The following is a 17,069-nucleotide window of genomic DNA, read 5'->3' on the forward strand; positions in this document are numbered from 1 at the left end:
ACGACCCTGATACTTGAAGTTGCAATGTTTTGCATGAACTCCCAACTACACATTCAACAGACTCTTGAAGGTCCACAACAATGCTGTCCTGACAATGACTCAATCACTTTGAAAACCCTCTAATGGCAGCCGATTAAAGAAAGATCAGAGTGTAATACTGTGCTAATGCCACTGCCCGACCTCACCCAAGACTATGTCAACATCTAGTGAAGGACCTCCTGCCCCACAGTGCCGCCTGCTTCCTGTGATCTGCTGCTCTCACCTTCCTCACAATCCACTCGACTAAATACAAACGCGGCAGAGAATGGTCTGTACGTTTTCTAGAAACCCCTCCCGCAGCACCTAAGACTCAAAGGGGCAGACTTATCATGTTGTCACGTAGCACAATGCAGCAGCCGCAAATGCTGCGCTAAGTGAAAAGGAGAAGGAGGAGAGCGCCTTATTTACTAAAATAAGGCACTCTCCGCCTCCTCAATTATCGCTGGCGCTGAAATCAACAGCCATGCACCTAGGAGACACCTTTGCGCCATTGTGCAAGGGTGTCTCCGTGAGTCTAGCATAGGTTTTGTACAGGAAGGGTATCCTTCTGTACAAGATACCATGCCTAGACAAGATGCAAAGCGTTTCCCACTTTGCACGCGTGCTGCACAGTGCGGCTCGCATGCAAAGTCGGAAAAGGAAGGAGAAATGAAACCATTTCTCCTTCCTTGCACCTACTTTAAAAGGGCGCAGTTTAAGCATGCTAAACCCAATGGGGCAGATTTATGATGCCCTTGCGCCGCAATTGCGTCACTTTATTTGACGCAACTGCGGCGCAAACAATGCGCCCTATTTACAACGTGACGCATCTAGGAGATGCGTCACGTTGTAAAGCCCTGCACCATAAGGAGGCGTTCCTGCGCAGGGGGGAGGGCGTTCCTGCGCAGGAACGCCTCCTGAAAGTGGCTGAGTGAAATCTATGAGATTTTACTCAGTCACTTTTTGGCCAATGCTGCGTCAAAACCCTGCGCCTGCTTGAAGCAGGCGTAGGTCTTGATGCAGCATTGTGTAGATGGGGCACCCCCGAGCCTTGCTGGAGCTGCGTCACCCTTGCGACACAACTCCAGCAATGCGCCACATTTCCGGCACAGATGCGTGACGCATCTGTGCCGTTTTTGCACCATGGTGCGCCGCATTATAAATGCGGCGCACCATGGGTGGCGTAGCTGTGGCGCACGTTAACTGGCGCATCCCTCGGGATGCGGCAGTTAACATAAATCTGCCCCCACGTACTTTATTTAGTAAATTGGGTTTAGCTTGAGAAACCTTGGGTGGTTGCATGGGGATGCCCATGCTCCACACATGGTACGCCCCCGTGGCGCTAAGTAATGTAAAGGAGCGCCATGAGCTGCTTTGCATTACTTTTTGTTATTTCCAGCGCTTAACAAATTTTGTGCTGGAAAGTAAATTGCAAAAAAAAGATTTTGCGCCGATTTACTTCACTTTTGTGACACACAAACATGGCGCAAAATCTTCGTAAATCACCCCCAAGAGTACTGCCTGAATTTTTGGAGCACTGTGATGGCTCACCACTTTCACAACATGGGCTTGCTGTGGGTTACTGCTTTTAGGAGGCCTAGTGTAAGCTAGGTCTGAACCGGGAGCTCTCGCTACGTGTCCCTAAGGTTTCAGAGTGTGTAAATTCTGTTAGTGAAGTTCAAATCAATAGTTGTTCAATAACTCATTCAACATGTTTTTTCAAAGTTTAAAGGCTTATTTAGTAAGCATTGTTTCAATTCATTACTTCAAAAATATTTACAAAAAATAACATAGGTTCAAATATCAGTCAAGTAATCAAATTATTGTCCACAAAAAATACAATAAACCAAATGAAACATTTCCCAATGCATTTCGGGTCTACTCGACCCTTCTTCAGGGGAATTTCAAATGTAGCAACAAATTCTGTACACAGTGTCAAGCACTTCAGTCCGATTTCAGGCACTGCAAAGTTAATGAAAAACAATTGTATTTCTTTTGCAATAAGAACCATTATGTACAAGATAAAAAATAGAATTAACACTACATCCCTCTTTATAATGTGCAATCTAACATGCATGTATGAGATTATGCTGTTAGTGTATAGAACTGTAAACCAAATCGGTAGTTCATGCCGAAAAGGGTGGTAAGTTCAAACTATATAAGATACCCACTGGATCGCCCTCTCAAGTGGTGTGAGTTTGAAAGACCCTCATAACCCGAAGAGTTAACATTTTCAAAGTAAAAAAGAGAAAAAAGAAGAATCTCAATACTCGCTTTGTTCAGGAAAACTACCTGTTCAGTGCTCCAACCAGTCCTTGAATATGGTAAAATGATCCTACAGTGTCCAGTTCAAGGTCTGCAGGGATAATATACAGAATGCTTAACGTGAATGTTAAGCTATCTAGATGATGGTAAGTGCTAGGTAAAGGATCAAGCTATCTTACCTATGATCTCGCTCGCTGTGCTGAGGATCGAATGTTTACTCGGGCAGTATCCCGCTATGGAATCCAAAGTCTAAAAAGAATATGATGACGCCCGTTATATCTACCCTATATGAGTTAATGACGGCTATGAAGCCGGTCATGATGAGTTCTTACCGTTTACTTCGTGTCCGTGAACGTGTCCCCAATTTTTCTCGGTGGTAGAACCCGTCTCCATGTGCAACCTAGTGTGAAGCAAGTAAAGGAAAAAATGATTCCTCCACTCATTCCTACTCCATTTGTGCTCACTTAGCGAGCGCCATGGCGGCGCAATACGCTCACCTTCTTCCTCTAGCGTACGCTGACCTCTGACTCCTCAATCGCTTCCGGCATAAACATCCGGTTAGATGATGCTTCTTTAAATACCGATGTCTAGCGTCATGAAGACAGACCATAGTTATATTAATTTTACTGGATTGATGGGGCCTAATTTAAAGACTCCAACATGAAGAAATAAAAATAATAATAATAATAAAAAATAAAAAATAAAAATAAAGGTGGTAAAGAACACGTGCAAAGAGTTTGGTGAATTCTACCTAAAATCATCAAAAAGCGGAACTTGTAAAGTATTCCGCGCCTCTCGTGTTTTTGTGAAGAAAATCATGCATAAAATAAAAGGAATTATGTGTGAACTATAAAGGCATGCGAGAGAAGTTTTTGAGGTGTGTGGTGGATTCAGTATCCATATATTCTTAAAAAAACGTGGATCGATCGTTATGGATGTTAAACGCGGTCGGTTATAGTGTCAATCCTGTACAAAAAATCAAACATATTCACAATTTGAGATACAATCGTATTTTTCAATGCATGTCATGATGTCTAGTGATGATACTTAAGGTTATATGTTACTATTCATGTAATTTATAGAAAGCAAACCATTTCACACTGATCATTAAGCCCACCTGGTGTCAATGTACCTAGCATTTTTATCCAAAATGTCTCTCTGCGTGCCAAGGCTACATTGTGGTCTACACCCTTGTGTTTTTCTACCACTTCTAAAATGGTGAATCGAAGTTGAGGTATAGAGTGACTGGACTTGGTCCAGTGTGTTGCTAAGCAAGAAGTTGTGGACTTATTCCGTATGGTGCTTTTGTGCTCGATGATTCGAGTTTTGACTTTTCGGGAAGTTCTTCCCACGTAGGTTAATCCACAAGGGCATGTTATATTATTTTTATTTTTTATTTTTTATTATTATTATTATTATTTTTATTTCTTCATGTTGGAGTCTTTAAATAAGGCCCCATCAATCCAGTAAAATTAATATAACTATGGTCTGTCTTCATGACGCTAGACATCGGTATTTAAAGAAGCATCATCTAACCGGATGTTTATGCCGGAAGTGATTGAGGAGTCAGAGGTCAGCGTACGCTAGAGGAAGAAGGTGAGCGTATTGCGCCGCCATGGCGCTCGCTAAGTGAGCACAAATGGAGTAGGAATGAGTGGAGGAATCATTTTTTCCTTTACTTGCTTCACACTAGGTTGCACTTGGAGACGGGTTCTACCACTGAGAAAAATTGGGGACACGTTCACGGACACGAAGTAAACGGTAAGAACTCATCATGACCGGCTTCATAGCCGTCATTAACTCATATAGGGTAGATATAACGGGCGTCATCATATTCTTTTTAGACTTTGGATTCCATAGCGGGATACTGCCCGAGTAAACATTCGATCCTCAGCACAGCGAGCGAGATCATAGGTAAGATAGCTTGATCCTTTACCTAGCACTTACCATCATCTAGATAGCTTAACATTCACGTTAAGCATTCTGTATATTATCCCTGCAGACCTTGAACTGGACACTGTAGGATCATTTTACCATATTCAAGGACTGGTTGGAGCACTGAACAGGTAGTTTTCCTGAACAAAGCGAGTATTGAGATTCTTCTTTTTTCTCTTTTTTACTTTGAAAATGTTAACTATTCGGGTTATGAGGGTCTTTCAAACCCACACCACTTGAGAGGGCGATCCAGTGGGTATCTCATATAGTTTGAACTTACCACCCTTTTCGGCATGAACTACCGATTTGGTTTACAGTTCTATACACTAACAGCATAATCTCATACATGCATGTTAGATTGCACATTATAAAGAGGGATGTAGTGTTAATTCTATTTTTTATCTTGTACATAATGGTTCTTATTGCAAAAGAAATACAATTGTTTTTCATTAACTTTGCAGTGCCTGAAATCGGACTGAAGTGCTTGACACTGTGTACAGAATTTGTTGCTACATTTGAAATTCCCCTGAAGAAGGGTCGAGTAGACACGAAATGCATTGGGAAATGTTTAATTTGGTTTATTGTATTTTTTGTGGACAATAATTTGATTACTTGACTTATATTTGAACCTATGTTATTTTTTGTAAATATTTTTGAAGTAATGAATTGAAACAATGCTTACTAAATAAGCCTTTAAACTTTGAAAAAACATGTTGAATGAGTTATTGAACAACTATTGATTTGAACTTCACTAACAGAATTTACACACTCTGAAACCTTAGGGACACGTAGAGAGAGCTCCCGGTTCAGACATAGCTTACACTAGGCCTCCTAAAAGCAGTTTAACTACAGTTGTGGGCTCAACTGACCCACTGGGAAGCTCCCAGAACATAACGGTAATTTTTCAAGAAAAAGATTAACATTTGGTAAAAATAAAAGGAGTGCAGGCTAGACTCTTACCTTGCTGTTGGTTACCCACCGTGTGACATGAACCATTCAGCAACAATACACACGCACATGCAATCAGATGCCTAACACCAACACTGATTCTTAAACATGGGACCTTGTCTCTCACTTGGCTTACCATTTACCCCCAAACGTGTGGCATTTCCTGCTTCATTTGTAAACTTAGGAGACAAAATTAGAGACTAATGGATAGATGGAAGTGTGCAAAAAATACCACGTAAGAGAGGAATGTTTCCTAAAAAATAAAATCCGTGTGTTTATATCCACTGATGCCATTTATTTTCATAGGACGTTATGATGTTAGGTGCTGTTGGGGCCTATGACTGGACTGGAACGGTAGTTCATCAAACACCAAATAAAGAGTTTATCCTTCCAAATGATGCCTTCGAAAAAGTCCTGCAGGACCGGAATCACAGTTCATACCTAGGTAAGGGTCTGGCACATTTTAGGTAATCACCTTCTGCAAACAGGAAGTCTTCAGCGCAGTATAATATGATTACTAGCAAAAGCTCAGAAAATAACATGACAACAATCAATCATTCTTAAACATAATGTCGTGTATACCTGAAAATAGCAGTCTGCTGTTTACTTACATTGTGTAATAATTGTAGTATTAGAGTATTAATGATAGCATCTCTTACTGAACAGTGTTCTGGGCTCACTGACACAGTGCAACATAATAACACTTCACCTCTAAAGAGCAAAATCAGGAACTCGTTCATTAAAAAATGGCCAAGATGGGCTCTGCTCTGCATACTTTTGCACAATTAATGTAGGAAATAATACTAGACTTGTAGGAGATGGGGACTTGGCGCTCTTATGGGTGGGAGATTTTAATTGTTAGCTTTGTACCTGTAATGCCACTGGTACTTGTCTTTTGACAGAGAATAGGGAAGATGTACCAACTCACTTTGTTCATTCCAGGTTGGGGGATTTGTTAAACTCATTTATATACGAGTTTGATTTGGGCTATATTAACGAAAGTTGTTCACCGGCGGAGGAGCTTAAACCAACATTTAATGGGAGAGGGGTAAATTCCATAATTGACTTTACCCTCCTATCCTCCAGATACCGGTCATTAGTTTTGTCTTGGGCAACACTTGATGCCGCCTTGAGCGACCATTATCCCATTTAATTCTGTTTGAAAATAAAGGAACCAGAAACAATTATTAAGGTTAGTTATAACTTCCCAATCAACTCTCCCTTTTTGACAGATAAAGAAACAGACATTATTGACGTAGCTGTTCCAGAGGACATCTGGGTTAAGCATTTCGCTAATTTATATAATAAACCTAATATACCTGAGAGTGATAACGTCATAGATAACCAGATGGTGTCACTTGTAGAGATGGAGCGATCAGAGCCGTTCAGAGCCGTTCCCATTGGGGATCGTATTTGAGCACGTGGTGGTTATTAAGGCAATTAAGGACAGTGCTTCGGGGAAAGCACCGGGTCCGGACGGCGTCCCAATTGACCTATATAAATCTGAGTTATGTCTTTGGTCACCCCGGTTAACAAATGTCCTAAATTGCTCTAATGCTCCTGGCTTTATTTCAACTTGGCCAGAAGCAGTTGTTATACCAATCTTAAAAAAAAGGGGATAGGAATAATCCCGCTTGTTATCGACCGATATCTCTCTTAGATGCCTTAATGAAGGTTGTGGGTAGGATAATTCTTAATAGGCTGCAGGTCTGGGTGGAGCAAAAGGTAATTATTACTATCCTACAATACGGTTTCTGTACTGGCAAGGGCACGATTGAACAGGGCCTAAATTTAGCATTACTGACAGCCAAGTATACCCAAGCCAAGAGAGGAAGTCTATTTATCACCTTCATGGACTTAAGTTCCGCGTTCGATTGTGTAGGCCACTCTATGTTATGGAAGACGCTCAGTGATATGGGCATAGACCAACAGATCCTATTATTTATTAAGGAACTGTACAGGGACGGAGGGGCCAGGGTACGGTATGGGAGGGGGGAGATTGTTCCGACAAATTTAACATAAAAAGAGATGTGAGACAAGGGTGCATTTTGGCACCCTTTCTCTTCACCCTATATATCTATAGTGTGGGACAATACCTCCGGGATTTTCAGTTTGATTATCCCGCCATGGGGGGAAAATCTACCCCCATCCTTTTGTATGTGGATGACGCAGCAATAATGTCACATACTGTCATCGGCCTGCAAAGGGCTGTGGTTGAATTTTCAGATTATATGAGTACCCGAGGGATAGTAATCAATGTCTCGAAAAAATATTCCATGACATGTAGTACCTCGATAAGATCTAGTAAGGCAATCTTTTTGGGGGAAAAAAAAGATCGAAAATACCAGTAGCTTCTCTCACTTAGGAGTTAACTTTGACAGTAGAGGGAGCTGGAAAGAGGCAGTGTTTGCAAGAAAATTTGCCTTTAGTAGCGCCAATGGTGCCCTGATAAACTTTTCCAGGAAATTGGGTGGGCGCCCAGTGTGTGAACTCATCCAGATTTACAACCAAAATGTATTCCTACTGGCATTTATGGGGCTGGGCTTTGGGGGATTGTTAAAGCGGAGCAGATTCAACGCTCTGAAAATGATTTCATTTGTTATTTATTGGCAGCCCCTAAATCCATGCCTACTTATTTTAGCCATAATGAAGTTGGGTTACCGTTCATCGAGGATACAATTAAATCTTCCCCATTGCTCCTATGGCATAAAATCTGGGTAACCCCAGAAACATCTTTAAATAGAGATGTCGTTACAGATTGTCTATCATTAGATGGAGTTGTAAATATTAAATGGTTAAAGTATATCAAAACCATGACATCGGAAATAGGGCACAAAGAATATTTTGATAACCCAATGTGTTTAGAAAGGGTTCCAAGACGCACTCTTAAAAAACTGATCTTGGAACATCTGGATAAAAAAAGGTGGTACATTGAGAAGGGTAAACACACCGCCATGGCGAATCAGTCACTTATTTCTCACGTAAGGATACAGCCTTATTTATTGCTAGATTCTAGTTCCTTTTCTCGAATGCTGCTGACTAGGTTCCGGGCTGATACTTATTTTCTCTTGGTGACATTTCCCAATTGTAATGATTGGTCCAAACACTTAGCGAAGTGCCCCTGCGATGATTTATCCTACCAAACCAATATTCACTGCATCCTGTTTTGCAAATTCTATGCCACCCCTAGAAAAAGGTTTTCGAAGCCGATCCTTATTAAATGGGGAATAAGGGGATGCAGAGCAGCTTTCTGTAAGTTAAAACAACTGGAAACAGAATTCGTTATAAAAGCGGTGTCCTCCAATCTAAGGATACTCATTGGCCTGAGGAACACCATGTGATTTGGGTAATTTATTTATGCGTAGTGCCTTGTTATTTCTTTTTTAACTTCCTTTTTTAACTTATCTTTGTATCTTTGTATTAGAAATACTTATGAATTTCATGTAATTAATTAACTATTATTGTTTAACATTTGTTCGGGAAAATGTTAATAGCAAGGATGTATATATTTGTATGATTCCATCTGTATTTCCTTAAATTTTGATTAACAGGAGATAATTTGATTACTGTAAATCCCGATCATTTTTAGCCTTGTGTAAATATCTGTGAGTGTTATTTTAAACTTTTTTGCGTTTTATTGCCTGTATTTTTAATATGTGCTTTTATGATTTTGCAACAAAAATCGAATAAAGCTAAATTTGAAGTTGAAGTACTAGACTTGTACTCTTTTAGATACTCTTACATGCCTTTGCGAAGCTGCAACAAAACTCAAAGGGGCAGATTTACAAGCCCCCTGCACCTCTTGTACGCCGCTGTTGCATCACTTTTGTGACACAGTGGTGGCGCAAAAGATGCGTCATGGTGCAGGGTATTTACAACGTGACACATCTCCCAGATGCGTCCCGTTGTAAAGCCCTGCGCCAGAAGGAGTCGTTCCATCGCGGGGGGGGGGGGGTCGTTCCGGCGCAGGAACGCCTCCCAAATGTCACTGAGTGAAATCTACAAGATTTCACTCAGTCACTTTTGGGCCCATGCTGCGTCAAAACCCTGCGTCTGCTTGAAGCAGGCGTAGGGATTGATGCAGCAATGTGGGTGGAGATAGGGCCCCCCAAAGCATTGCTGGAGCTGCGTCGCGCTTGCGATGCAACTCCAGCAATGCGCCGCTTTTATGGCACAGATGTGTGACGTATCTGTGCCGTTTTTGCCCCATGGTGCGCTGCATTGTAAATGTGGCGCATCCAGGGTGGCGAAGCTGCAGCGCACAATAACTGGCGCATCCCTGCTGATATGCAGGGATGCACAAGTTATTGTAAATCTGCCCCACAGTCCCTCTTAGAAAAAGTCAGTGGCAGCCGGCACTGGTAAGAGCGATGAGGCGGGAAGGGGTGGGGGGATTTGATGTCGACAGATGACAGGATAGGTTAAATTAAATAAATAAATAAAACCACGTACCTTGCACTTACTGCATCACCGACTCGATGCAACGAGCGCAAAGTACGGCGAGCGCAAGGTAAGTGGTTTTATTTCTTTTTTCATTTAATTTTACCTATCCCGTCATCTGTCGACTTCCCCCCCCTCCCCACCCTGACCCTGCCCACTGTCCACCGCGCTTACCTGTCCCTGCCGCCACTGGTAAAAGTGAAAAGAGGTCACAGTTGTTACTATCTGTACTAACTGTACATGAATTTTCCCATTTATTCTCATTTTAGATGTTTTAAGGCCAATTCACAGAGATATGTTTGAGTGCGAAAAAGGGTTCTACATCAGTACTATTTTATATACTAGAAAATGCTTTTGTAAATAGGCCCCAACGTTTGCATCCTGTGAGTTCGCCCTAAGCAAAAGTCTGCAGAGGAAAAATATGTCATTCATTCTATGAGTATTCTGCATTCTTTATCATGATTCTTTACTTTTGGCATACCAGCTAGCTCACGTGTGTCACTGTGTCTTTTCTCTTCTCAACATGCAAAGAGTTTATGCACAGTCTGCCTTTGAAGATACTTGTGTTTTCCTTATTTTTTCATACATGCCTCAGGTGGAGCAGCCATTAGTGGTATCGGCAAACAAATAAAGGCAACTAAAATATCAAGGGAATAAGTATATACAGGTATAGATGTAATATTCCTAACTCCACATCTACACATCTAGACATGATATGTATCGTCAAAGTACATAAATATGACGAGAAGTATGCAAAATATATGCATACATAAATATGCTTAGCTTATTAATATGTTGGCAACGTTATATTAAGATATGATATTTAGTATTCTATATTCTGGTTCCACACAGTAGGTGGTAGCTAGGAGTTTTTAAATGACATTTTTGTTGGCTTTGAGCGTTCAAACAGGAGGAACGGTAGCATTTCTGTGTTCCCTCACAAAGATGCCTGGGGAGCGAGATTATTTTTGTTACTATCACTTTTTAGTACTCTGGTGTACGATCATCGGTGAATATACTAATTGAGAGTTCGTTGCATGAAGTTTGCTCTGAAATTATAGAAGAAATTCGAGGCCAACTTCAAATGCCCCAGTGTGAAATAACATGCTTTTAGTGTATGTTTGTAGGGCCGTAGTGGCACAATATGCATGGATTACATCTTCCTTGATGTTTTATATGTATTTTACGTTGTGTTTTGGTTTTAGATTTTCATAGAGCCAATAAAGAAATATCAATTACAAATTTAAAAGGCAGAAGAGGTGCTGGGAGACTGTTGAGAGTTTGGCGGATGGGTACTCCATCACAATCCTGTATGCCTAATTACAAGAGCAGAAGGGTACAATGACAGAGTGCCCATCAATGATGCTCTAAATCAGTACCTACGATCCCTTTTGAACATTCACCCATATTGAAACTGCTGCAGTGATTTAAGCACAAGCATTGTGAAACCATTAGTAGAGCAGCAGAATTACTCTCAGCATGTGGTAATGAGCGGCTATCGTTAAGGTTCTGTTAAGAGTAATAGGCGAAACACTTAACTCATGCTATTTCCTTGAAGAGGAATCATGCCTAAACATTAGCTTTCTTACTTGTCATTAAAATGGTGAACAGCTAAGCCATCACCCCTACATCTATACTGAGAATGTCTCAGAATGTAAGAGAGAATTTCAGGAAGCATTTTCGCTTTCTTTAAATGTAATGACGTCTGTCGTTACATTTCTTTGTTCAAAAATGCATATGTCAAATTGTGGTTTTTCCAGAGAGGATTTCACTTAGATCCCACCCTTCCTTCCTTCTGACATGAGCTTGCCTATGCTTGTAAATCTCCCTAGAAGGTAATTTAAGAGCTTGCTCAGCAATGGCGATTTGTTTTTTAGCTCCTCTTATTTAGGCTGATGGGAGTTATTGTTCTAATTATGCTTGGGTCTTAACATCAACTAGAAATAACCATTGCTACACGTCAGTTAATGTTTTATTGCTATGAAGACTCGTTTAATATATTTGCACTGTTTACTCTGTGAGTACATGGAAAGTATTTGTTTAGCGAATATTCTAGTGGTAAAAATTAAATGTTTACTTTGACATAATGCTTACTGGCATTGTTAGTAACATTACAAATCTGCATTTTCGGAGAAGTCTGGAAAATACCTATGTAAGACTAATGTATTGAATGTCTATCATAATTTATTGGTCTAATTTTGATAAAGAAATATATTGTTCAAATACATATGTTCAAGCTTTCTTCGTGCTACATTTATCTGCTATACATGCAATAACGTATTTGTAATGATTATTTCTGTATATTCCAGGCTATTCTGTAGCAGTACTTGCCACCGAGAAAACGCTCAACTATGTAGCTGGTGCACCTAGATCTAACTACACAGGTCAAGTGGTGGTTTACAATGTGAATGCCCAGGGAAATGTTACCGTCATTCAGGTTCAAAGAGGAGAGCAGGTAAATACCACTCCATAAGCTTACTTAAGGCAGTAGTAGCAAAAGTCCCACTTTCATATTTTTATATATAATGTCATTTTTACCAGGTGTGAAATAAGGGAAGTTTCTAGATGATTTTTCAGTGCAAAGATGCAGCCCTTTTTAGGTTTTGACTAGCCAATGCGTACGAAGTACGCATGCGCTAGAAAAAACCTAATGAGAATAGTATATGGGGCTTGGAATCCGCCCCGTCTTCTATTGGCTAGCTCCATAAATGGAGGCTAGCCATTGGAAGACGGGCCTGTCCGTCAATGCCGGACCAGATTCGGGGGCGTTCCCGAGATTTTTTGGCTTTTGGCAACGTCAGCCGAAAGCCTGTTCTCGGGAACGCCCCCGAATCTGGTCCGGCATTGCCGGCACCCGCCTGAAGGAGAAGGAGCCTCACTTACATGGCGTGGAGTCTTTTGCTGACCTCTAAAGCCGGTGCCCACCCGGCATTGTCCCTTTGTTTCCCCCCGCGGCCCCCGTAGCCGAGCTCCCCAGCCGAAGGAAGCAGCCGTCCGCCTCCAGCCAGGGCCGCGCTGGGATTGGCCCAGCCGGCCGAGCCTCCGCCGCGTCATCACTAGAGCTGCTCCCTCTGCTCTGACGCGGACACGGGCAGTCAGGTAAGTTTTCTTATTTAAAAAAAAATTACTTTTTAACCCCCGCGCGAGTTCACCCCCCCCAACGCCCCCCCTCCGCCCGCACCCCCAAGTCCCGGCTTTCCAACCTTCGCCTTCCCCACATGGGACACGCAACCTCCGATCTTCACCCCCGCCACCGCGCCTCAGATGTGGTGCGTGACATCACATTCCTCCAAGCGCATTCCTGGCCCGTGCCTCCGGGGCACTGTTTGGGAGTTGAGCTCTGGCCAAATCAGATTTCTGTAATTGGCAGGGCTCGCCGGAGAATGGGAACAGAGAAGTCTTTAAATCAACACCACATTTCGGAATACTCCTCCCTCTGTCCTCCTCCTCCGGCGCTGGCTTCAGCTCCGCCCCGGGCCGCAGGGATGGGGGCTGTGGGACCCCCGCACTCCCCCGTCTGAGAGCAGCTCTCCGAGTCTCTCTCTCATACACACGCCGTGCTCTCTCTTCTCTGTCTGCCTCGGTGTTTCTCCGTGGCTCACTCGTCCCCTCACACTCTCTTAGTCTTAACCCTTCCCTCACCCTGTCTCTCTGTGGCCGCCCCTCTCCGCTCCTCTCCTTCGCCAAGGCCCTCCCGCTCCTCTTTTTTAATGCTTTTCTTATCTGTCTCTTTCTCCCCTCGGTGCCCCTCTCTCTCTTTCCCCGCCCTCCGCCACTCCCTCTCTGCCCGCCCCTCTCACCCTTGCGCTGTCGTTTTCCTTCTCTTCTTGTTGCTCGCTCTCCCTTCTTGCTCGCTGCCGCCTGTCTGTCCCTTCCTCACTGTCAGTCCTGGCGCTCTGCACTCTCTCCCCTCCTTCGCCCCGACCGACCTCCTTCTCACTGTCCCTCCCTCTCTTCCTCGCTCTCAGTGCCTGTCCCTCACTCCCAGTGCCTGTCCCTCACTCCCAGTGCCTGTCCCTCACTCCCAGGGGGTGTGAGGGAGAGCGCTTCCCTCCTGCCCCGTCGCCGCCGCTGCCTTCTCCCTCGGAGGCCCCGGGGCCCCCTCGGCTGAAGGTGGCTCTTTCAGGCCCGGGCGCCGCGGGACTTCAGCCAAAACCCGCCACGGATTTGCTGAATGAGGCGGTTCAACTAATTGGCTTCACGCGGGTGATGCCAGGCCTCAGGAATGTGCTGTCCAACGGCTGCACTGTGCCCTGCGTGCCCGAGCACCGCAGGGGGCACGGACTGGCACGGCATGGGGGCACAGACAGGCACGGCATGGGGGCATGACCGGATACTGCACGGGGCACGAACTGTCAGCATGGGGGCACGGACTGGCACAACACGGAGGCACGGACTGGCACCGCAGGGGGCACGGACCGGTACAGCATGGGGGCACGGACCGGTACAGCATGGGGGCACGGACCGGTACAGCATGGGGGCACGACCGGATACTGCACGGGGCACAGACCGGTACAGCATGGGAGCACAGACAGGCACAGCATGGGGGCATGACCGGATACTGCACGGGGCACGGACTGACACAGCATTCGGCCACGCACTGGCACAACACGGGACACGCACAGCATGGAGGCACAGACTGGCACAGCATGGGGCATGGCCAGGTATGGCACGGAGGCACGGACTGGCAGAGCATGGGGCATAGAAAGACAGTGCACAGGGGCGTAGGCAGGCGCTGGATACGTCGGCGGCCCAATTTTGCCTATCTTCTGTCTTCCAATGGTTAGCTAATGCCCAGTTAAAATGTAACGAAAGCAAATCCGAGATCTTGCTATATGGCTCTTTCCCTGAGGACTTTAGTGACCGTCTTTGGCCTACCGACCTACCCCTCCAAAAGCTGCGTCGGGCCCAGTGAAGAATTTGGGGGTTTGGTTCGGTAAGAATCTTAAGTTTGAAGATCATATAAACAAAGTCACTGGAGTCTGTTTTTTCACCCTAAAAACTGTGCGCAGGTTTTTCCCTCTATTACCGAAAGAAGCTAAAGAGACTGTTATTCGGGCATTGGTACTCTCTCGGTTAGACTACGCTAATGGACTGTTCTCTGGCCTACCGGCTTACCTGATTCATCGCCTTCAGGTTATTCAGAACGCCGCTGCCAGACTCCTGTTCAATGTCCCACGGCGTTCCAGTGCTCGACCTCTTCTCCGCGCGTTGCACTGGCTCCCTGTTGCCCACAGGATTTTGTTTAAAATCCTAGTGCTGGCGTATCGAGCCATTCATCACTCTGGGCCTGTCTACTTGAGAAATAGGTTCTCCCTGTACATTCCCAATCGCCCTTTGCGCTCGGCCAATTTGTGCCTAATGGCCGTCCCCAAATTCAAATATTGCAGACTTGGCGGTCAATCGATTTCAGTGAGAGCAGCGAAATCTTGGAATACTTTACCTCTTTATCTAAAAACTGCACCGACCCTCTGCTCCTTTAAGAAGAGTCTAAAAACCCATCTTTTTAATATTATAGCCTAAACCTCCCCACGCCCTGTATTCCTAGATATTTATGCCCACCTAGTCTGCTCTGCCTTCAACGCGCCAGGATACTATTTTTTTAGTAATAGAGCGCGATATAAAAGCCTTTAATAATAATAATAATAATAATAATTCATTATCAGGAAGTGCACAGTGGCATGTAAAGGCAGGGTACAGGGGGATAGACAGGCACTGCATTGATACATGTCAGGCACTGCATTGGCATGGAAAGGCAGTGCACAGGGCCGTGAGGAGGCACTGCAATGATACATTGTCAGGCAGAGCACAATAGCATAATTGAACAGCTAAGCTCTCGCAACCACAAACAGAGTTCCGCTCATGACAGACGGCCACCGGGAACTCACGGAGGAGGGATACCGAATAATAGCTTACCGCCAACCAGGAAACATACCCGTTTTCCGTGGTTTTCTACTCTATGGATCCCCTCCCGGTCTACACATTTCACACAGCTTGATTCAGAGGCTCTTTACCAGGAAGTCTCTGAACACCTCTAAGGAATAGACGCTACTAGTCTAACAGTACGTGACTTTATGTTCAGGTCTACAGGATTTTCCATCTCTTTGCAACCAAAGATATTAGAATTCCAGTAATCCCAGTGCCTCTCTCTAGTCCACCTACGTGGAACACCGCTATAAGGCCCAGACCTCACTCAACTTAATTTTAGGGGTTGAGTTTAAGCCCTGAAGAGTCGTGTTGACTCAACGGCACACGACGAAACACGTGTCGGCTTACTGTTATTCCTCAAGTCTGGACCCAATAAAACTCCACCCTGCTGGGACAAGAATCACACCAAAGGATCTGCTTCTATGTTATTTTGTGTTTTTCTACTCACCAATTTACTGAATTGTGGAACTCTGTTTGTGGTTGCGAGAGCTTAGCTGTTCAATTGTGCTTGGTCTTTGACTTCTTAGACGGTTAGGGGTAATTTTCCGTCTGCTCTTTACGCACCACTCAATCACCATTTGTGTTCTTTCAAACGTGAACGTTAAACTTGAGGCAGCGCGCCCAGAATATCTGAACCCTAAAATTCCCTCTAGTAGTTTACTAGAGCACAATAGCATGCGAAGGTAGTGCACAGGGGTGTGGGCAGGCAATGCATTGATACATTGTAAAGCTGTACACAATGGCATGTAAGGTCAGGGGCTAGACAGGCCCTGCATGTGCACAGCAACGTGGGCTGGCACTGCATTGAATCATCGTCAGTGCACAGGGCGTGAGCAGGCGCTGCATCGATACATTGCACACTAGAGTATTAAAGGGCTGCTGAGACCCAGAGATGCTGTTGTGACCAGGTTATGAAGGCACCTAGAAGGCCAGAGTCAAACAAGCAGACCGTGGGCACCCAAAAAATGCCATTGCAATAGAAAACTCGATCATAAATTGCTCTTACAATAGTGGAAAATCTGCCAGAATGGCGCATTTACCACCGCAGGAAAGGAGCATTGCGAGGGCCGTCCGTGCAGCATGCAGTGAGAAAATACAAGCTCAGGAGTGTGTGAGTTTTTACAAACATTTTCCAAACTGTTTGACCATCCTAGAAGTGGGCGAATGGATGAGTGGGCAGATGGATGAGTGGGCGGATGGATGAGTGGGCAGATGGATGAGTGGGAGGATGGATGAGTGGGCGGATAGATGAGTGGGTGGATGGATGAGTGGGCGGATGGATGAGTGGGCGGATGGATGAGTGGGCGGATGGATGAGTGGGCGGATGGATGAGTAGGTGGAAGGATGAGCGGATGGATGAGTGGGTGGATGGATTGATGAGTAGGTGGAAGGATGAGTGGATGGATGAGTAGGTGGAAGGATGAGCTGGCGGATGGGTGGGTGGAAGGATGAGCAGATGGATGAGTGAGAGGATGGATGAGCGGGTGGAAGGATGAGCAGATTGATGAGTGGGCGGATGGATGTGTGAGCGGATG

General features: G+C 44.5%; 1 protein-coding gene across 2 annotated transcripts in view; it reads left to right on the forward strand.

The window, feature by feature from the left end:
• Window positions 1-17,069, forward strand: part of ITGA2 (integrin subunit alpha 2) — a 616,173-nt gene that overhangs the window by 449,102 nt on the left and 150,002 nt on the right. For both annotated transcript variants that reach the window (XM_086960619.1, XM_086960620.1), the window contains exons 11-12: window positions 5,473-5,611; window positions 11,916-12,061. In XM_086960619.1, coding sequence (XP_086816745.1) covers window positions 5,473-5,611; window positions 11,916-12,061 — 285 coding nt within the window. The remainder of the gene's footprint in view (window positions 1-5,472; window positions 5,612-11,915; window positions 12,062-17,069) is intronic.

Source organism: Lissotriton vulgaris, chromosome 3_1 (genome assembly GCF_964263255.1).
Source record: "Lissotriton vulgaris chromosome 3_1, aLisVul1.2, whole genome shotgun sequence".
NCBI lineage: Eukaryota > Metazoa > Chordata > Amphibia > Caudata > Salamandridae > Lissotriton > Lissotriton vulgaris.